Source organism: Malurus melanocephalus, unplaced genomic scaffold, assembly GCF_030028575.1.
Source record: "Malurus melanocephalus ecotype Western Australia unplaced genomic scaffold, MMel_1.1 scaffold_723, whole genome shotgun sequence".
Classification (NCBI taxonomy): Eukaryota; Metazoa; Chordata; class Aves; order Passeriformes; family Maluridae; genus Malurus; species Malurus melanocephalus.
Genome location: NW_026623955.1, coordinates 84878 through 108309, shown reverse-complemented (window position 1 = coordinate 108309; position 23432 = coordinate 84878). Strand labels below are relative to the sequence as shown.

Below are 23432 nucleotides of genomic sequence, written 5' to 3'. Positions count from 1 at the left end.
CTCCATCCCTAGCCCGSCCGGTCCCGCAGCCGCTGGGCGCTYCGCGGCGCGTCCCCGCCGCCCAAGGCAGCGCTCCCTCCCTCCCTCCCGCCGCGCCAGCTCCCGGCGCTCCCTCCGCATGGCCGAGGCTGCCGGCTCCCCGCCGGTGCGGGGCAGGTGCGAGGCGAGCGGCGCGGCGGCGGCCCGAGCCCGCTGGCGGCTGCTCGGACAGGTAGGGGGAGCCCGCGGGCGGGAGGGGGGTCGGCATGGCGGGGCGGCCGGCGTGGGGTCTGTCCCTGTTCCCTTGGGCCGGGCTGCGGGAATCTCTCGGGCGTGCGGAGCGCTGCCCYCACCCCTGACAGGAGGAGTGCGAGCAATACTATGGTGGGTCGTGCAAAGGGGCTTGCAGCACTTTTCCTGAAAAATATGATTAAAATATATATGTGTATATACACCTCCATGGCTCTCTAATGAGAGGGGGAGTGGAGGGGCAGGCACTGATCCCTTTACTCTCGTGACCGGTGATRGGACTTGAGGGAATGGCCTGAAGTTGTGTCATGGGAGGTTTAGGKTGGATATCAGGAARRGGTTTTYCACCCAGAGGGTGTTTGGGCACTGGAGCAGCACCCYAGGGAAGTGGTCACAGCACCAAGCCTGCCAGGAGTGTGTGGACGATGCCYGCAGGCACATGGTGTGACTCTTGGGACCCGGAGTTGGACTCCTGGTCCTGAYRGATCCCTTCCAACTCAGCTTATTCTGTGATTCTAAAGATTGCCCTCAGTAGATCCCCAAAACTGCCCTTGGCCTGTGTTAAGGGAGGAGGATGAGCATCCCACTGGCACCCCGCAGCCTGAGGGCACCTTGGGGTTTTCAGGCCATAGTTTGACACTTTCTRTAGATGTTGTAGCTCCTACCTCATTCCTGCCCCCTGGATGCCTTTCGTGGGGAGCTGGGGAGGGACGCTGCTCACCTGCAGAAAAAACTGCACTTTGCTGAGGCTGCAGGACCTTGCTTGGAGAGGGTAAGGAGGAAAGAGCACCCGGTGCCACCTGTGCTGTGGCGAGCAGCAGCTTCTCAGCTCCAGCCTTCCACACTGTTTTAAACCCTCTCAGAGCAGCGCAAGGCTGGAAAGGATTCCTCTGCTGATGAGCACAGGCTTTGAACCTCTAGTCTGTTTCATTGGTGGTTATTGTTGTGGGATGTGAAATTTATGAGTGTTTGATTCTGTGCAGATGGACATCTGGGGCTGCCCATAGACAGCTGTCTCCGAGAGGGTGGAGAGGTGGCACTGGGTCTATGGTGGCAGCAGGTTGGAAGGGGCACTTGGCTGCAACTGAGTGACAGAGTGAAAGCCTGAAAACATCAATATWGGACTTTATGTATGTCTTTGGTTTCTAAATTTGCTGGTTCTGTTTAACAGAACCAACCTCTGTTTTATTATACTCCAAAGCAGGAAATGTCAAAGTTATTGGTAGGAATATCAGGTTTGTCGTTGTAGGTTTCTGTTCTCATAGACTACATAAGCTGCATGCAGTGGCTATACTAGCTGTTATTTCTTCTCAGCATRTACTGCCTTTGGCATATTCCTGTCTCTTAAAATCATAAGGAGCTTTTCATAACAATAGAATGAGGTTGTGGAAGAGTGCATGTAGRTATTTGGGGAGAAGGCTTCTGTTTCTCCCTCAAACTACATGTAGCTGTGACCTTTTCCTCTACAGATTCCCTTGGTTTTTCCATGTTCTTTAGCTTTTCTGTTGATTTTTGTATGGTACAATGAGCAAGGATCAATTTAATCTTACTGGTACAGTAAAAATCAGGTCTTTGCTCTTTGCTACAGTGGTGCTCAGATCTATCTATGGATTGGAAGAAGGTATCAACCTCCTTTTATATCCATTTTTAAAGGAGCACTGTCAAAGTGTTTCTTACAGTGCTTTTAAAAGCGCTTTTCATACTGCTTATAATAAYGCCTTACGTGAAATCTTTTCTGTGGTGTGTTTATATATTGAATTTGCTTTCATTCAATGCACACACAAATTGATTTACTATAGTAAGGATGCTTGAGTGCATGCTCGCTGATTTAATTAAGAAAAAAAAGCCCTTTTTATGAGGTATCCTATGAAGCTAGCACAAAGAGCCAGGGGTTTGCATAATTACCTGTGTGTTCTTTATCAATGAAATGTTTTATGTATGTACTGAGGTTGAAGTTTGGCAATATTTTAAACTTAGCCTGTCGGAATCAAGAAAAGTATTTTTTGCATTTAAAAAAATGCTAAGGGAAGTTACCCATTTACTGTACATTTGTAAATGACTGGARTAATTTCTTGAAGGCTGTGTTTTGAGCTCTGCCAGTCTCTGTGACTGATGGTATTATCCAGTCTGTAGTTTTTGGCAGGGAAGTTAGAGCAATAAGCATGCATTAAGTTTCTCCTTATAGAAAGTTTCATGAAATCTGTAAGCTTTATGTATTTATCCTGCCTGTTACCTTCCTTTTGYCCTTCTCACACAAGTCTCAGAATCACAGATTATGCTGAGCAGGAAAGGACCCACAAGGATCATGAAGTTCAACTCCTGGCCCTGCACAGGACCGTCCCCAAGAGCCACACCATCTACCTTGCTCACCTGCTAATGTCATTAGTTTCCAGAATTGTAAAGTAAAATCTAAAGTGAGGACAGGTCAATGACTTTCTTTTCCTGAACAGAAGTACTTCTAAAACAATTTTTCATCTCTCCCTGCTCCTCTCTCTGTGAAGGGTGCGGGTGCTCCAGATCTTTCTCCATTTTTTTTTGTTAGTCTTGAGTCTGTAAACTGCAGCTGGAAAAGGCAATTTGGTAAATAAATTATTTGTAAAGAGAAATACTGTAGTCCTTTGGATAATATTTAGAGTGCAGTTACAGATTATGTTGTAGGTGATTGTTCAGAAACTTTCTTGCATGTACAAAATACCACATTGTARTCACTGCCAGAGGACTAGCGGAGGTTTGTAGACCATAAGCTGTTACTGAGTTTGGCTCTCAGTGCAACTAGGCCTAAAACAATGATATACACAGTTAAATATAGGGAATTTCAGTGACTGCCTTGCTCCATGTTGTTTGTGGGAGATACTTTTTTGGTGAGTTTTTTTAAAGAGAAATCAAAGTTCTTTGGGTTTTAAAGGGAGTCCTAAAGATGGTCTTAATACTGTGACTAAATACCAAGAACCTTGCAGTTGAGATCTGTGGTTGAGAATCTTTCTAAGAAACAGGAGACCGGTGATGAGTTTAGATAGGTTTGACACCTTTTGTTTTTACCAGTGGGTTATACTATAGCAGCAACATATCTTTGTGGCTTGTCTAACACAACTGTGATCCTTTTAGGAACAGACTTGAGAAAAAAAAAAACTCTTTGATCCTTATGTAAAAAATACAGTTAGTACAAGGGAGAATATGTTACATTTTTTATATCTGTTTTCTCAGTTATACTTAGGGTTTTAAAAGATTTGGTCTGCTGTTGTAATTTTTAAATCTTAGACCACTTCATTTTTGTTTGAGGCTGTGGGAGAAATGTTCTTTGAGTACTCAGCTGCTCATGAGATTTTCTGCTAACCCTGAGAATGAATTTTACASAGTGGCTATAAGATTTCTCAGTAAAACAAAAACTGAAAATAGGAAATTGTTGCTGCTGGATTTTTTTTTCTTGATAGTAATGGCTTGCTATTGGTTTAAAATAGCCCCCAAGTGACACACTTCTCTGAAAATTAGGTCTTTTTTCTCTAKTTGTTAAGATAGTCCATTTTTTTTCCCAGGCACACCACTGTTACGTGAAGGTYTTAATTTTGCTAGTCTTATAATTTTGTTCTCCTGCTTTGATGTTTTTGCATTTTCCTTCATGTGTGTATTTTTCTCACATGGTACAGAAGTACTGTGGACAGCACACAGACATTTTTAATACTTTATGGAAAATGCCTGTGGCTTTCATATGCTGAAACTTGCCAATGAAAATCACTCCAAAAGCAGTAAGCCTGGTGCCTTAGACCTGTTAGAAACCAACAATGTAGTGAATACAATTGTTCTGCTCACACATGTAGGTCTTCCAAATATCCTGCAAAATAATAGGTCATGGGCCCAAATTTTAAGGCTGTAAGATGCGACTGCATTTTCAGTTAAAGCATGTCAAAACAGGTTGGGTACAGCAAAAAAAAAAAAAAATCACTGACCCGTTCATTTTTTTTTGTACACATCCTGTATGCAAAGCTTCTATTTCAAGTTTCATAATTCTGGAGAGCTGTTTCTCATTTGATTTATCTCTAGTTGGCAAAAACWTGTAAATTGCAATGCTGTCATACTCAATGGAACTATTCCTTATAACTCTATCAAGTTATAGTGATGAGTTTATTTTCTACTCTGTTTATTTTTTTTTATTATTTTTTTTTTAATCCATCACTGGACACTGCATATGCACCTTAATTTTAAAAATGCAATGGCAATTTATGTGTTCTCTCTAATGGTAGGAGAAAGAAGTTAAATCCAGGACACCTCTCCTTCCACACCACTGCTCTAAAGAATAAGTCTCTTTGTCTGGCAGGGAAATGCTGACTGTCTTCTGAGCAATGGCACAGCTCAAACCAGCTGGGTTCAGGGTTTTCCTGCACAGAGGGGGTGATACCTCACTCCCTAAAGGTGGTTGAGTAGAGCAGACTATGCAGGACAGAAAGAAAGCCCATGTTTTCACTTTCCTGAACAAGTGTTTTAATCATTTAAGAAATGCAAATGACATTCTGTCTCTGTCACTGCCTTGAATTCTTCAATTTYTTAGCACTGATCTCAGTACTGTCAGAGTATTTTGGGGCTCACCTGAAGTCTGGCTCATGGATCAGTCCCATTATGGGGGCCTGGAAGGGAATACACACTTGTGGCATCTGAAARTCTGGGGCCTCAGACAGGTAGTGATTTTCTCAACTGGAGCAGCTTTGGTAGTGTCTCTGCAAGTGTGCAGCACAAGGCTTGTAGGCTAGGAAGGGGTCTGCCAGGGGAACACACACAGCACTTGGGCACCTGAAGAGCATGTTTTGGGTTTATAATTTAAATTCTACAAAAGATACCCTTGTTGTTGTCGTTTTGGGTTCTTTCCCCCCTCTATAGGGACAGTGAGTGGCACTGATATTGCTTGGTGAGGGCACTGCTTGGGCTGTGACTCTTGGTGAAATGAGAGGATAGGGGACAGCCCAGTCTGTCCCTCTAATTTTTGGATGGCTTTGCTGGAGTGTGAGCTTAAAGAAAAGCAACTTTGTGTACTTCTGAACACAGTATATTTGCTTTCCTCTTATTGAGACATAATGCATAACCCAGACTCTTGACCCCATACCACTGTATTTTGTTCAGGCTTGACATCCGTGGACTAGTTATTTGTAAGTATTAGCTGATGGCATAGCTGTTATGGTTTGCCTCTTCACTCAAATAGGCAAGGATTTGTTCTTTTYTTGGAAGTTTTATTCTTAATGTTTGATTTGTTCTTCTTTTCAAAGGTTCTGAGGAGAAAGCACTTGAAAGATGTGCACCTCCAACAAGTGTCTGTAAGAAGGTTTGCATCATTCAATCTCTTTTCAATAGAAGATCAGAATACAGAAGAGGAAACTGGGACCTGGGTTCGGTATAGAAGCATCTTTTATCCCAAGTACAGTGTCTCCCTAAGGTAACCACCATTTAAGTCTTACATACTTTCTAAGATCTTGAATGGGCCTCAAGTATAAAACTCATTAGTCATTCTTCCAGTGTTTTGTGTAACTAGGGCATAGTTTACAAATAAACTGGTAAATGTTATTTTTAGTCGTTTATTGCAGTAAGCAGCTTGTCTGACTTTTTTCTGGTACTTTTCACTGAAGTGGCAGAGCTTGACTGAAAATACTCATGCTTGTAGCTAAAACAGGATGCAAATATGAGCATTTATTTTATATTTTAATAGCTTTCTGTTTTGACATTCTTCAGCTATAAATAGGAAAAAAAAAGCACCTGAACACAGTTATTTATAGTCCTAATAAAAATTTTTATGACATGAGGCCATTAATAATGTTCTGAAAGRTTTTTGGTAATGATCTGTATTTTATTCAGTTTTCTTCTTCATGGTTCTTTTAAAACTCAATGATAATTTGCAAGCCAGTTTTCAAAATATAATAATAAAAAAATTCCTCTTCTTACAAAATATTATATACTTAATGAAGTAATCTGCTTTTTATTAGAACAGATCAAACAAATAAAGATACTCAAAGAAATTGACAACAAAAAAGTCCCCCCACACACAAACAAAAACCCCACAGAAACCTGAACCCTCCCCTAAAACCCTCTGAAGGCATGTCAAYGAGTTCTCAGTAGTTTTGATTGTAACTCCTGTTCATTACTATGGTTGTGGGGTTTTGTTGTTGTTTCTCCTTTCTCCAGCTTTGGTCTTCTTTTCTGGGTTCAGTTTTGAATGTATCTACTGCACTTGCTTTGCCTCAGCGGGTATGCRGATATCACTGCAGCAGTAACTTAAGAATCCCTGAGTTAATACCATTCTGCAGTTCTCATTAGCTCTCTGAAGGGGGAGGATTTTGCATTTTGCACAGTGGAAGATGTTCTGGAGAGGCCAAATCAAAAAGTGCATTTTTGTTTGCCTGGGACTTTAAACTAAAGTTTGTCCTAGAAATGAAGATTAAACACAACAAGTGACCATCATTAAACTGCAAAATATTTGCAAGGTTTTAAAATTAACCAATGAGGAAAAACCAAACTGAACTAAAGGTACCCCGCAACACTACATGCAAATCATTTTAAATTTGCATCTGGATGTAAAATCAAGAATAAAATTCCTCAGAGCTTTATAAAATCTTAATTTTCGGTTTTCCAAGTGTACACTTGTTGATGTTAAAAGGGTTCAAAAGGAAACTTTTCCTCTGGAAAAGTTTGTAACAGAAGTAGGTGAACAGTGTGTGTTTTTCCATGTATAGACTTTTCCTGTAAGCCAGTWATGAATGCTGTGAACTAATTCAGACACTCAGTCTTCATAATGTCTTTGTGCAWTGTCCCTTTTCCTTGTTTCTAGGTCTTCAGAGGCGCACTGGGGATAGGAAACACAAGGTGTTTGGTTAAAATTGGGCTGAACAAGTCTGCAGTCCCTTAAAGTGAACTTCTGAGCTCCTCCARTCAGTCTCCTTAGTTCACTGCAGTCGTTTGCAACACTTGCTGTCAATTACTTGATTTACAAGTTCTGGAGTTTTTAGGTTGGAGACGAGCTAAGGTTCACTTGTGCTGGCAGTATAAAAGCCAAGGGAATGTCAGACAGATCGTGCTCTGACATTTGATAGTTGTGTACTTCTGTTTCCACCACTTTCTATGCCATCATTTTACTTGGTATTATTTGCCTAATAGTAGTTTCATTGATAATAAGACAGAGCTCAAACTATAGGCTAAGAACAAGCTTGTTTATGCATTATTTTATTATATTTCTTTTATCTTGTCCAGTGGAAATGTCTAGTTCCTGTGCTGGAGCAGACTCTGAATACTGAGGAGAACAGGGACATTGTGTTCTGGTGGGGTTTTTTTATTTTATGTTTTCCCTGCATTTCTTCCTTCCCAAAAGACATTCAGTGACCTCTAAAATTGGTAATCACTGATCATTTTAGGAATAATGATCGCAACTTGCTTAATCGTACACTTCTGTATTAAACTGTTTTCTCCACACTGAGGCAGTGACAATAGAGTATATTTATTATTTAAGAATATTGCAGGATGGTGAAAAAGGGAAGGAGAAAATACTGTGTTTTTTTCCAAAATCAAAGTATAAATAGACTGCAGCAAAATCGGCTTTACCGCAACTCTTTGTTAAATAAAGTTTCTTTCCTGTTTTGCAGAAGCAGTAATTTAGGGGGTAAACATAACAGTTTAACATACATAACAGAGCAACTGTTCTTTTTGCTGAAACTTTCATATCTAGAAGATAAGAAATCTTGGAGTAAGCATTCCTTGATCTTTGAGAACTGTTCATGTGTTGGAAGCTTAAGGATTCTCTGTATATCTGACAGTCTTCCCTTGGTTTTTCCTCTGTCCAGTGGCAAAATATAATTTATAATAATATTAAACAGCAGAAATAATTTTAGCAAGTTAACAAGAGCATATTGTTAGCAGTAACATCAGTCAGGTAAATCCAGAACAGAATGCTTCAATAGCAGAGCCTTTTAATATGTTTTTGTTAGGAAAAAAAATGTTGCTATGGCCCCTCTAAAATCTTGACAAAAGTGCTTTTGAATTTTTATCTACATTTGTTTTCCTTATGCATTAACATCTTCTTGGAAAAGCCCATTGCATATGTTCGATGTTAAAAGGATTGTCAGCTAATATCTTGACAGGACTAAATACTTAAGAAAGTTCATAAGGTTGTTAGTGGCTTTTGGCAAAGAGTATAAAGGTCAAGCTATATCAGTTCAAGGGCTATCAAAACTGATCAAATTGTATATTCAGATATGCTATGACCTAGCTGGAATTACTGCTCTGGAGGGGCTTGGGACCAGTTTGTCAGGCAAATAGAAGCTTTTGTAGGAGCTACCAGGTATGTGATTGCTTTTCTGAATTATGTTGGTTTTGCTGTTTCGCTAAATTCAGCCTGCATTCACATCCCAGAAAGATGAGCTTATGCCATGTTTTTCTATCACTAGTTTATTTTTTTTCATTATTCTTAATAACAAATCTTCCAAAGCAGAAAGTCAGAAGCCCCAATACATGGCAATTTTTGCTTAAAAAATTTAAGCTGAATGTAGGTGCCGTTTTGACTAGATCYTTGAAGTGAAACATGATCGACTTGTTTTAAAAATCCCCATAACTCATCTGGTTAAACAGTGATTTCCAGTGTGCTTAGTGAAATGTAGATTCGTAATCTTTCATAGTGAAAAGTGGTCTCTTGAGGTTTATATAGGTACTAAGGTGCTTCACAGTAGCTCTGGGGTATCAAAAGGAGTGCTTGCTGGGTATGGGGCTTTGTTGGCAGTGAAAGGTGTATCAAAAGGATATTTCTGTGTTACAATCCAAAATCTCATTTGATTGGTGTAGTCTCATCTGGATTTGTTTGTTTTTGATGTTTATAGACACAACATTCTTGTCTTGATGATGTTAATTGATCTTTAGCTTTCCTGACTTGATCCCTGGATGCTCAGGCAATTTCAGTGTATTCTTCACAGGCTACTTGACTTTGCTTCCACACTCTGTAGGTTTTTGGTTTTTTTTTTTGTGTTTGAATTTGTCCAGGAGCACCTTGTTCATCCATGTAGGTCTCTTGGCTGTTTTGTCTGACTTCCTTTTGGTCAGGATTGCTCCTGACGTGATCCTTGGATATTAAAACAGCTTTTTTGGGCCCCTTTTCCCTCTAGGTCTTTATCCCTTGGTATTCTTCCAAACAGATCCTTCAAGAGGCCAAAGTCTGTTCTCCAGAAGTCCAGGGTAGTATGCTTGTGCACCTTTCTTGCTGCCTTAAGGATCTCAAACTCCACTATTTCATGGTCAAGCTGCCAAGATTTCTTTGGAGATTCACATTTCCCACCAGCCCCTCCTTGTTGGAGAGAACAAGGCCCAGCATAGCATCTCTCTTTGCYGGTTTCTCTTGAAAAAATAAGTATTTCAGGAACTTCCTGGATTTTTTTRTGCCCTGATGTTGTGTCCCCAACAGACATGGGGGTGGTTGAAGCTCCCCATGAGGACCAGGGCAYGTGAATGCGAGGCTGCTGCTCTCTCTGTGTGTAGAGGGCTTCATCCACTTGTTCTTCCTGTAGCAAACCCCCACTGGAATATCACCAGTCCCTGCCCTCCCTTTGGTCCCTGACCCATAAGCTCTTGGTTGGCTCGTCGTCCATCCCCAAGGAGAGCTCTAAGCACTCCAGTTTGACATGGACGGCTCCACCGCCTCCAAATCTCCCCTGTGTTTTTATTCATAGGATTTTCAGGTGTATTTGTTAGCTTTTTCCAAGTTCTATTTAACTGTGGCAATATTTCACTTTGCTGTTGAAAAATTATCCATGTGCTGAATGTGTTTTCTTAGGGATAGGAAGATATGTAGCAAATAAATAGAACTATTTAAAAATTTTTATTTAATGCTGCCTCTCTMAATCCTTCTATTCTTAGTCAGGAATGTGCTTTTAAATTTGAATTTTGTATGAATAGTTTTAGCAATGAAGTGATTATAGATCATAAAGGTGCAGTGTCTCACTGTGGAGATGGTGCCCATCTTTTAGACAGGAAAATTATTCTTTTATTTGAGTTAAAAAAGAAGCAATCAATATCTTCAAATTTTGTATTTCAGGATATGGATTTGCTTTTAAATTGTAGGCTCATTTTAAGAAAACAGTGAAGAAATAAGTTATTTCTGTGGTAAAATACTTTCCATTGATCAGTCATTTGCTGTTTCAAATACTAAAGTGCAGAGCTGAAAAGAACAATGTCAGCAGTTTACAGGAAGGGTTAAATCTTTGTAAAGAGTGTTAAGKGTACTTTGCAAGATGTCATGCCTTTATTCTGAATATGAATGAACCTTTAGATAAAAATGTGGAAGAAATTATTAGATGACTCTAGACCTGTGGTTTAGAAAYGAGGGGCATTTTATTTGTCTGTGGCAAGTAGAATGTTAGAAGATGGTATAGGACTGAATTCCATTGGCTGTTCCTCTTGGATATTTCTGCTAATAACATTTTGAAGTTTTAATGGCTTTTAATTTTAGGGATAGACATTTAAAAAGTGAAGGAAAACAGATTTTAATGAATATTACCTACTTGTGTGCARTTTATGTGGATATAAACAATTTGCTTTCTTCTATTTACTGCATTCTAAGAGATGATGTGTGAATTTAGCAGCAGGAGTTGGAAATGGAGGAAATAGGTAAAAATTGATTTGGCAACATWGTTCTTCTATTGACTGATCAAGCTATGACTGTTCCATCATGTTGCCCAAGACATGTGTATTTGTGAAAAGAATTATAGACTAAGAGGCATTATTTTGGTTTYTTGCCATATTAAGCTGTGATCTAGAACTGCACTGAAAGGAGTTGACTTGTTTTGCTGTACTCTGGCCGAGCATCTGATCAGATAGCAAAGTTTGCAGATAACTCTGACGTTCTTAGGGGGCCACAGTGACATTTGATGGTGATATTCACCAAGCCTTTCGGTAAAGTACCCTTAACAGTAACTTTTTTACCATTATCACATCTTTCATTTTTCACAAATATACTTTTAATTCRTATGTAGGTTTATAATATATGATGATCTGTTGTGTTTGKTTTTTTTTTCTTTTTCAATATTACGTGGAACTGTATTCTATCTTAGTTTTTATAGGTTTTTAAAATTAATATGGGCACATACTTACTCGTATTATTTTTTGTCATTCAGTTTAAGAATAATATAAAAGAAAAGAAGAAACTTACTTTTGTTTCATTATGGTTGATAAAAAACATAGCTTAATAGGAACCACTGAAGAATTCTTTTCTTACATGTAAAAGCCTGCCACTTGTGTTACCTGAATTGGAGAGAAAGGAACATTAATATATTTTAAAGATTGATCCCCACTCTTTCTTTCTCTGGCTTCATCCAAGGTTGATTTATTTGTTGTCTAGAGTAAGGAATTCTGCTTTGCTTTGTATCAGGAGAAACATGAGTTGAATTAGTTTATTGTTCATAGATTTGTCTTCTATTACTCACTGCCTCAGCTATAGAAATGTTTGCCTATTGTACCTTGGAGACTTATTATAAGAACCCTGTGAATCAGATTAACCACCCCAGCCTGAAATTCACTTTTTCCGTGATGCGTACCTGTGCTTGTTTGAAGTAGTTTGTTGATCTCAGCAATGAGAGCTCTGAACCTCAAAGAAGTTCTTTGAACTRTATGATATCCATGACATGTTCTAAAGCACTGAATACTAATTTTTGTCTGTATTTTGAGATATCTGTAGAAATTTATGGGAATATAAGAGTTGGGGTTTACTCTCAAGTTTCTGCGATTCCTTTCTTTGATAACTGAGTGCACATGACACTTAAAACTCTCTGTGTTTGTCAGCTTCACTATGGAAAGCTGTGATTGTGACAGGATTTCAGGGAAACCAGATGTGATGTATCTTGGCAGTTTTCTCTGGATTTGGTGATGGAGAAGCAGCTGATAGGACAGGACAGGGAAGCAGCAGCTGGTATGGAACTGCTGAGGATGAATGTGCAGAGCAGGGGATCCCCAGCTAGAAGCTTTGTTTTTTGGGTGCAGAACTGAGTAGCACGATGTTTATGGCAGAATTTGGGGTTAGAGAATACCTGTATTTACAAGTGCATTTAACTTTTAGTCTGTGAATAAGGCCTGTGATGGARAAGAGTTGGGGAATAGCTGGTGCAGAGTTTGTCTGCAGGCTCTACAAATACAGATTCCAAATGGAAAAACATGGCTGTTGTTGTTTAGCAGTGTGTTTTCCTGAGCTCTCCCTTTCACATGTAGATCAGCTRTTGGCATGTTGCTTTCCTCAGTCCTCCAACTTGTCTGCAATAAGAGATTATGCTCAATCCCTCAGTTTTTGCGTTCCACAGCTGTTAAGTAGTTTTGGCCAGTTCTATGGTTTTACTATTTCTCCTTTTTGTGTTTCTCTACCTTTTGACCCTGAAGTATATAAATTGTATTCTTTTCTAGATCAGGACACTTGACCTTCTGTTTTTCTTTTTTCATAGCATTCTGTTGAACTACTGATACTAGATTACTAAATGTTTCATGCTTACCTTTGTTTGCTTCACTTGGAGAGTTCCATGATAAATCTCCTTTAGATATGAACTATTACATACAGAAATTGAGGGAAAAAAAAGAAACCAAAATATGTCATCCCAAGATTACCTTGCATACCAATGGAGATTAAAGTATTTCTTTACTTCCTCAGCATCTCTCTCCCCCCATCTTACATTCATGTAGAGATGAGACATTTGCAGCTGTTCAAGAGCCTCTAACAGCCTCAGATTTATGTGTAGTTCCAGAGTTTTAGGGGGCTGAGGAATCACCAGGGAAGAGTTTAAAGGGCAGCTCTGTGGTTGGCAGAATTACCAAACCTGTCGGCTTTCTTGTTGTTTCCCTTGCACTCTGTTTCCTCAGTTGTCCAGTTTGATGGAAAACAAAGTTGCAAAAAAGAAGAAAAAGTATACTAAACTTCCACATAACCCACCAGCATTCTTGTGGACTTCTGCTGCAGAGAATGTAATTTTACTTCACTTTTATTTAGCTGGGAGAAGAGCATTAATGCCCAGTTGAATCTTTTGTAACATCTCTCATGTATTTCTTTGTCCTTGCTTATGAGCTCATTTCAGTTTGTTAACTTGATTTCCATTTGATTTTCATTTCTCCAAGAATTAGTCTAGTTACTGTCTTGTGCTTCTCAAAATTTAACATGTTAATGTTTCTCTATTTAATGCTTTTATGCTTTTCAGAAGCAATAAATAATGGGTTTTTACAATAAATGTACAATTTCATATTTGCAAAAAGGTTTTTTTTTTTTCATTCTTACAACTATCTTCCTTCAGGAAAGAACAGCTGAGAGAATGACAACTAATTTTGTTGGTGSTAGAATTCTTGGATTTATTTCATTTTTTCATTGTTTCAAATTAGTATGTTCCCAAACAGCCTTAGAAGCTATTTTTGAAACATTATAAAAAAGTTGTATTTTTGTATTTTGCTGCTTTGCTGAATTCTTTCTAGATTTTCCTTAATGAATTTATGAAACAACTATGTGTCTGACTGTAAAGTGTAAGACTTTATTAATTTTCTTCATTTTGGGCCTAGATTAGCTTGAAATATTTAAAAAAATATTAGATGCTTTTTTTATGTGTGTCACTGCACATTTRAAGGCAAATTTAGGTAAATTTTATTCAATTTTGGTGCATATTCTTTTTGCTACAGTCAGTGTTTTGCTCACTGTGCTCTAMAATTTGCAGTTGGTGTATGAAATTTAGGTAATTAATTTATTATCTCCACTTTTGAATTTTTATTTCACATGGGTTATGCAAATGTAGAACCAAAGAAAACGCAGTTCACTGAACACATTAATCAGTTACATCGTTTGCATTAATTTAAGTGTTCTTGATTTTGTGGGAGAAAATAGGAATGTGTATACAGCTGCTGCTCAAAAATACTCTATGGGTTTTCCCTTTCAAAGAAATTGSGTTACCAAAATTGCCCCTTTCCTCTATGTGACTTCCACAACTAAATAAAAATTGATGCTCCTTGGAAATATTTCCCAAGAAATTTCTGAGAAATACATTTTTCCTGATTCATGGATTTCAGTGATGGGACTTTGAACACTGGTGATTATCCCCTTGTTTTCCCCCTGGTGGCTACAGTAGTACCTGTTTGTTAATTCACTTTGAAAGGGAGTGGTGAGAAGTGAATGCATACAGAGAACCTCTTTTTTGAAGATGGGTGGTTTTTTGATGGTTTATATGTCAGTAAAGTCACTATTTATGTTTTCTTCCAGATTCCACAATGGCCTCYTAAATGTCAAAGATGTTCTTACAAGTTTTGACAACACGGGGAATGTCTGTAAGTCACTGTTGATGTAAATACAGTACTGTGTTGATAGAAGTSTACCTGTACCATTGTAAAGCATTTCTGTATGAACCCTCAATAACCGTTTCTTTTAGCTGGGAAACTCCATTACTGTGGTTGGAAAGTACCAGAGCATTACAGTTTTATGTAGCACAGTTGTTTGTGTTGGATACATCCTTAAGTCCTCTCAGTACGGGTTATTTTTGGTTCTGTGGCTGTGGTGGGAACATGAGAGCAGCTGAACTGGACTGGACAAAACTTTAGCCCACTGATTTGTGTTGGCCAGGGGCCAGCAGTGGCTGTGTGAGGAGCAACAGTACAAGAACATGGGAAGCCAACAGAGATACTTCTAGCTTGGACAGGACAAACCTGAACCAGAGAAACACAAGAAAAAGCACACAAAGTTGTGAAATTCCTCCCTACAGAATGTTTTGGATCCTAAAACATGGAATAAATTCAAAAAGCAAAGGGGAAAAAAATTGTGCAAGAAAAATTCACTATGGCTATTAGACATCACTTATGGTCTAGGAAATGCTGGGTGGCATTAGGAGAATTAATGGGGCAGTAGCATGATATGTTTGTCTTGATCTTTCACTCTTGTCTAAGCATCAGTTACTGGCTGCATTAACCTGAGGCAATATGAGCTCTAAGTGGGCCATCAATGTCTGACCCAGTATGGCTTTGCTTCAGTATACTTATTAATAAAATTATCTATGCTATTAATGGGCTTGAATTATAAAATTGTGGTAGACCATGGAAACAAAGCTGAGCAAAAATACTGAAAGGTTTTTGATGTGATGAGTAATTACTATTATATAATTAGCATTTAGAGATACACATATAATTCTTGTTGGTTATTCTTGCCTTATCTTTCAGCAAACTGGTAGAATAAAGTTGCTAAATTTTGCCAGATATTCAAGAAATATGCACGTATTTTCTCTAAACCTGCTTCACACAATGAATTGGTTTAATATGGTAACATGATTTCTTGGTCTTTGTTCTTTATATGAGTACTGAGATTGTGCTCARTCTGCACAGATTTCTTTGTTAACACAAATAGTTTATTCTGCTAAAATTTTCCTAYGCTTTCCTATTGATAGATGTGCTCTCAGCTCTTGTGTTAACTTTCCAGTATTTCAGCTACTTTTTTATTGATTGCAGATGGTAGAAYAAGACTTACACTCTAGCAGGCACACCACCAGTGCTAACACAGGAGTATTATGACATTTGTAGTTCTTCTCACTGTTTCAGTTTATACAAAGATTCGTATTTGACCTTTTGGCTTCAGAATTGCTTTGAGGGTTCATGCTGTGCTACTACATATGGTGTTTGCCAAGTCATTTCCAGATTCACTGCTTCCCCATTTTTAAATGTCTTTGTAARTGTCTGTCTGTATTGATCTCCATATTACTGATTTATGCCTGTTTTACTATGCACTTTGGATTACACTATTAGGGTGCCTGTAAAATTGTTATCTGCTGGCAGCATGCAGTACATGTTTGGAGTGTAATAATCATGCTTTTTGCTACCACCTGTATGGAATACATGTTTTCAGTATCCAAGCCATATGTGTGCCACACCTTCACAGTGAAGTTTCCCCAACCGTGTGTTTACTGGACTGCTCTATTTGGGTCATACCTGATTGAATTTTTGTGCATTCCCATTATTGCTTAATTTAAATTGCTATTTCTTTGATATTTTCCTGTATATTTCTTGACTCTCAACTGTGGAAATGACTGGGGGGAGAGCGAGGGGGTGGCATTTGCCCCTTTTTACCCCCAGAGGTAACTACTGCTGTATTTCAAAAATCAGATTGCCTGTTATTTACAATTGCTCTAGTGTTCTACAAGAACTTTTAATATCAAATCGTAGTCTACTCTAAAAAAACCCCAAATATTTCTTAAATGGTCTTTGACAGTGTCAGATTATTTCTCCAGTCTAATACTAATGGAGTTAGCCAGAACTGGATGTGCTATGTCAGCGGTGCTCTGTGAGGGGATGCACTGAGTAATTAGATTTCAGTGCTCTTTTGGGACACACTGCATAGCCAGCATTTATTTACTGGCCACTAAACTTCACTTAAACGGCTTGGACCGAGTTACCAGGAAACAAGAAAATGTTTTAGTGTTCCATGTGTTTGTTTCAGTTCCCATACTGAGTATTTATCAGTGAGATTAATGTTTTGCTACAAATTATTAGATTTTGAAATAATTTTTGTATTAAAGGGATTAGTTTTGTTTTTAAAACATTATAATTTGTTTTAAATAACATGGTTTGTGTGGTTTGGGACGGAGTTTTTTTGTTTCTTCTAGTAAGTACTTTCTGTTAAAACAAGTACTTTCAGGGAGTGTTTTTGTGGTCTTTGTGTTCCACATTTGTGCTTGTGGTCTTTAACAGCCACAATATACCATATACCATCACCATATACCATCAAAACAAAAGTGAGAGAGCAGACTCCAGTTCATATCACTGTCTCTGAACTCCCAGTAGGTATCAACTCAGTACAAGATATGCCACTAGCTGGCAGCATTATATAAAATATCAATAAGGAGCTTTTGAGGAATTCTTGTGACTGCTTCCAAAAGTGCTGCCTTACACCAGTGAGACTTAAAGATAGAAGTGGAGCCAACTGCAGTAGCTGTAAATGGTGTATTTCAGGGTCCCAAGTGTTAACTCTGAAAATTGCCTCTGCACGATGGCTCATTCAAACTTTGTATTTGTATAGCTACACTTGTATTCTGTCTTTTTCTAAAAGATTTCTGGAGATGTATTTTCACTATAGGATTGCCACTGAGAATGAAAATTCACACTACAAATTGCAACTGGTTTTYACTTTCTTAGAAAAATGTGAAAGCTTTTTTCTCTCTGCTCACCCTTTGTGGGAGAGTGGTTTAGTGGTTTCCACATGAAAACTCTAAATGAATTCTCCACACAGACAGGATGAAGTGCTAAATGCACTTCATTCGGCTTTAATTCTATGCATAAACAGGAGGCAGGGAAAAGAGGACTGGAATGAAGGAAAGAATCAGTCTGTTCATTTTAGACAACAATATGCCATCTGTTAAAAAGAGGGTACAACCTGACACCATCTCTAGTTCTAAGATAGTCCTTTAAAAGAACTGATGGATCCCAAGCAGAAGGTTCAGTGGTGGCATTGTGGGATAGCATCAGCTATCCCAGAACCACATGCCATGCTCATCCTGGCAGAAGAAATCATCCAAAAATTAAGGAAAAATCTGCAAGGATGGGCTTTGGAAAGTATCGCCCTCCCTTGTCTCTCCATTTGGGAGAAAGCAGTGATAAACAAAGTGCTTATATTACTATCTCCCTGAAGTAATCATTACAAATTTTATAAACATTTAAATTAAGTGAAATGATCAAGATCCAAAATATAAACCTCTTTACTATTTGCTCCCGTCTAAGCAAGCTACAGGGTCTGTAAAGGAGAATTTTAAAAGTGAAATACAGCATATTTTTGGATTTTTGTCTAGKTAACCAGATGTTATCATCTGGTGTTATCACAGAAACGAGGTATTGTAAAATGGTCAAGTAGTATAAAGTTGCAAATGTGCTATATGTAATAGCAAAACATTTTCTTGTAAACTGCACATAGCATTAGTTAATAATGTAACCATTTTCAAGAAACAGCATGTTCAACACATTCTCATTTTATTTTCTGCTTGGCTGAGTGTACATTTACATGTTCTAGAACGAAAAGAGCAGCAGAGGGTGCTACAGTTTCAGAGCTACCCAGGCACATTCTCCAAAATTGTTGCTCTTGTAGGCAAGTAGGTCCTGTGAACACCTAAGCTTTTAAATAGGGATAGATGTGAAGAGGATTGTTTAAATTCTGTTGCCTCTGTTTATAGAGGAAAACAGGTAATCTCTGTGAAATCCAGGAAAAGTAAAATTACAGACCTACTTTTTTTTTTTTTTTTTTTTTTTTTTTTTTTTTTTTTTTTTTTTTTTTTTTTTTTTTTTTTTTTTTTTTTTCCCAGTTTAATGGATGGAAATGTTGCATAGTTTCATGAAAACATAGTAACATAGTGTCTGAATATAGCTACTGTTCCAAAACACTGAACACTTTTAGAACTATTTTTCTTCAGGCTAATTTTACACATAGAAGTTCCAAGAAGTAGCAACAAATTTTATATTGGAAAAATTTGTTTGGTTTTCTAAAAAACGATTTTCCCAAATAAGCTAGCTAAATTGAAGAATATTTTTGCCCTTCATATAATRTTTTTCATGAAAATAGCATGAGACAAGGATTTTTTCTTAAATTTGAAGTTCACATCAATGTTTKTTAGAAACATAAATCAAAGGAAAAACAAAGAAATAAATTATTTTTCTCCTTTTAGTTTTCACTTCTTTTTTTCTTCAGTTTATATTAATTTTAAAATTACACTTTCTTAAAACTGGTAATTATGTAACTTTAAGAAAAGTATTTTTTAAATTTACTTTGAAACAAAGAATCATTTCTTCCTTCCTCCATTCTCTCAAATAACTAAATCAAGAGGGATATCTTCTTTGTGGTAGCAATATATGAGGATGGGTTTGGAGAGCTATGTGTTTCTCCAGAGCTCTCACTGTGTGACTCAGATATCTGAGCTCCTCAATGGAGAGATGATGGCAGCTACTGAATTATCATGCTTGGAAGGATAGATGCCATAAAGTTCCCTGGGGAACATCTCTGGATGGCATCCTTTATGGCAGCAGAGGCGCTCCTGCATTTCAAGTTACGTTGCCTTGGATCAACCAGGGAGCAGAGCGCAATTTTCAGGTGCTGCTGTGGAAGTTTCCCTCGTTGTTTTGAGTAAACATCTGGTTATCAGTGGTGAAAAGCCTGCCAGCTGGAATWTGCTTCCTGCCTCTCTGTGCCTCAGTCGGTTTTCTCACCCGAAGAAACTGCCACCCATTGTCCTCTGAGCCTTCTCTCATTCCTCTGGTGTGGCACTTTGAAATTATTTATCGTGTCAGAACCTCAGAGCCCCTTGAAAGTCTGGAACAAAAAATAATTTGTCTGGAAGAGTGTTTGAATAGCAACTATACGTGCCGTTTTGAATGAAATATTGTATTTATGATACCTACAATTTACTATTCACTATGCAGCTTCCTTTTAAATAAAACATTTCAYGATCAGGGTTAAGAAAAACCAGCTGTTTCCTCTCTCCCTCCTCCATCCAATTCACTTCACTGATCCAGTTTACAGCATCATCCCAAGCAGTCACATTGACATAACCGACATAAGGCATATGGAATGGAGCAGAAAATAAGTATATGGAGAGAAGAAGACACCTTTTAAATTACTCTTGCTATCAGAATTGGTTTTATGAGATTGTTCTCTGAGGGAACATCAGTGATTTGTCTGTTTTAAGTACTGTTCTGAAATATTCAGCTTTTCTCCACTCACTAGAATTTTCTGTTTATCAGGAACCTATATGTGAAAAGAAGAATCATAACTTTCCTCTAAAGTACTTTTTTCCTATTATATATTCCAAGTATTATCTTTGTGCCTATACTTTCAAGTATGGCACCAATTTAGAGAAGGTGGGAGGTGAAGAAGCCCAGTTGAGCACCTCTTAGTACCCTCTTTCTTCCTGGGTCAGATTGAAATTTTTGCAGGAATTGGTTCTCCTGTTCAGCTTATTCCATTGAGAGCATTTTGGTAAAAATATGTGAATCTCTTAGAGCAACTGCAGTTACTTTTCTGTGTTGCTGAGCAGTGCTTTGTACCTTGGCACTCTGATTAGCTACATATTGGCATCATCTGTTCTCTTAATCTTTATAAAAGTAGTTGGCATAAATAGGTTTCTAAGTGTACTACTCGTGCTAATCTTCTATAACATGAAGYATTTTTGAAAGTATTCCATGTACTTTAAATGGATTGCCATGAGAAATTGGATCTTTTGATTTACATTAATTAAAAYTTTGAAGATACAGTATAACATCTTAAATTAGGTTGGTAGAAGGAGAARAGTATGAATGATTTTCATTAATTTCATGGCTTTTGCTTTAGATAACTTAGTAACCTCTTTAATTGTGACAGAGCAAGATAACAATGGCTAGCATCCCCTTACAATGTGCTGTGCTATCAATTAAGCTTAGTCTTCTAACGCATTTTAGAGCTTACTCTAAAAATATTTCAAATTTGAGTGTAATTGAAATAAATAGTTTCAAATGAGTTTGGTGTGCAGTAGGGTGTTGCCATTTGTGTGAAACTTGCATGTTTCTTTGTGATGGTTCTTTTTGTTGTCAAAATTTCTTTTACTTGCCATGTTCTAATCATGCTTTCAGTGCTGCTTTTCACATCCTGAGTATCTCCYTTATGTTTGACACCACCACATGTAGCTGATGGGTTCTGACATGCACATCAGATGGGGCATTTCTCTGTATATTATAGTTTCATCAGTGGCTGGAGTGTGCTGGTACCAAGTGCAGTCCTTGTTCTTTGTTTTCTCTATACAAATGCAGCTGAAATGTTATGCATAACTTGAACCTTGTTTTGGTTTTGTTTCAAGTTTGGTTTAGAGAACTTTTCAAAAGGTGCCCTGTATTTAATTTTAAAAAATCATATTCAAATGTTTGAACTCATGTTTTCCTTTGAAAATGTCAGAGTGAAAGGTTTCAGTTTAATTCAGCACCAATTCCTAAAATTGTATTAAAAACCCCTACTTTGAGTGAAGTATTTCTGGAAATGAGAATTTGAAACCTTTGGTGAATAATATATGCATTTGAAATGTTTTGTCTGATGATAGTTCTGACTGAAATGCATGATGAAAACTAATCTACATAGCAGTGACCAGGTGAAAATCCATTGTAGGACTAGATTTCATGTACCTAGCTTGAGAAATTAAATACTGTTGTTGTGAGTRTGTACAGTTAAATAAAATTATATCWGGTTTAAGCTATTCTTTTAAAAATATTTATAATAATATGGTAAGAAGTGAAYAGGACATTATTTCAGAAATCTAAAGAACTAATTTTTGGTAGACCTAGTAGATTAAAAGAGCCTCCTGTACAAATTGTTTAGTAAATAGAAAATGTGTGAGGAATGTGTACAACTGCAAGTTAGTTGTAATTACTGGAGCCTTATGGTTTTAAATTAAGACTGCACTCCACCTGCAAAAGATTTTAGTGACTATTCCATAAACAATGATTTGGAACATACTGCCTCTAGCAATGGTGACTTTACATCTATTCTTACTGGTAGAAAATATTTCCTCAGCTCTAATGGCTAGCCTTTTTTACTAAAACTTAAATTTATTAATTGTTTGGCAAAACTGAAATTTTTTTTATGCAATAGCTTTTTAGGTATATTAAGTCATCACACAGCCTTGCCTATGTCTTCTTTTCTTTAGGTCTAGCAAGCCAAATTTATCATGTTTTCTTAAGCTACATTTTTTGCTAGGCTCTGACTTTTCTGGCATTTAATACATTTGGTTTGTATCTTTTTTGAAGAATGGTTGTCAAATCAGGGCATAGTATTCTAGTTGAGACCACTATAATACTAAGTGAATCAGGAGATTTTGTTTTACAACCTGTAATCCCAATATTGTATTTTCCTCTTACAACAGCCTGACTTTGACTCRTGTTGAGCTTTTGACTTGCCATAAGATCCTGGTCCTCTTCAGAAGGGATCAGTCATTCCTAATTGTGTATTTATGTAGCAGATTATTCTTACCCAATTTTAATACCTGCAGCTTGTCCCTGTTGAATTTCTTCCTGTTTCCAGACTTCTCCCAGTTTGTTACTTTTGTCCTTTGAAGCYTGTCTTTCAACTTACTGGACTTTWAAAAGTGATAAATTGCTAATGTAATGTGCATGTTCCTTTAGATGATCAATGAAAACATTGAACAGAGCACAGTCTGGTACAGGTGTTTATAGAAAATCCACCTGTTAAATTCACCTGCTTTTACATCAAACCATTGAGAATTATTCCCATTGTTCTCCATAGTCACTTTTCTTGATCAGCTCTTCACCTATCCTTACCAAATTTTATTTAGACTGTTTCCTATGAAATTGTCAAAAGACTTTCTGAAAAGTTTTGATACAAGACATCTACTGCTTCTTCSCTATAAACAAGCCTCTTATCTTGCTGCTCTGGTGAATGGTTTTTTAATTAAAATCTGTAATTTGTTTTTTATTGTTGTACTTTATCATGAAATATGCAACAAAAGAATGAAAAACATGAATCTGTTTCAAGTTTTTAATTATGTGAAGATGAGGGAGAGGTTGAATTGAATGAAACATTATACTTAATTACAGAATGCATGATTGTCTTATGCACTGCAAGTCACCTGATTATTCTCTGCCTTACAATTTCATTCATTTTCTGAAAGCTGTTATTTTAATCATTCATACTRCAGATGTATCCTATCTAAGCTTCTATGCACAGTTCTGCCTTGTAGTTCTTTGGTGTCCTGAAGGAAAACTGCAGCTACTCTGTGCTATGTACTGGTTTTGGGATGTGTTTGGTAATCTAGAAAAAAATTAGGGTAGGATTGTAAAAGCCATCTACTCTAATACCCTTTATTTCCCCTCTCCCTACTTTTAATAAGTATGGCAGAAAGTCAAATAATGCAGGGGGTTTTTTGTTGTTGTTGTTGTTGTTGTCTTTTTTTTTTTTTAATTAGGGTTTTTTTTGGTGTTTTTTTTTTTTTTTTTTTTTTTTTTCCTATTTATTTGATCAAATATAATCCTGAGAGTTTTTTTATTTGTTTGCCTTGTTTTGAACTCACCAATTTTCCCCATTAAGCAGCAGCACAACCACTTCACTTTTAATTTTCTTGGTGGATCCTCCCATCCGCCAGAGCTGCCGGAATTTTAGCAAAGAAATCACTTTCAGGCAGTCAACATCTCAGTCTTCCAAGGAACTTTATTTTTCCTAATCACCTCTAATGTCTCAC

At 37.5% G+C, this 23432-nt stretch overlaps 1 protein-coding gene across 1 annotated transcript; it reads left to right on the top strand.

The window, feature by feature from the left end:
* The first annotated feature begins 85 nt into the window (after positions 1-85).
* Positions 86-14540, top strand: LOC130584561 (calmodulin-lysine N-methyltransferase-like). Its single transcript, XM_057384623.1, has 3 exons — positions 86-211; positions 5481-5647; positions 14456-14540. Exons 1-3 carry the CDS (start codon positions 119-121, stop codon positions 14538-14540), a joined length of 345 nt encoding a protein of 114 aa, XP_057240606.1. The 5' UTR covers positions 86-118.
* Positions 14541-23432: the final 8892 nt, after the last annotated feature.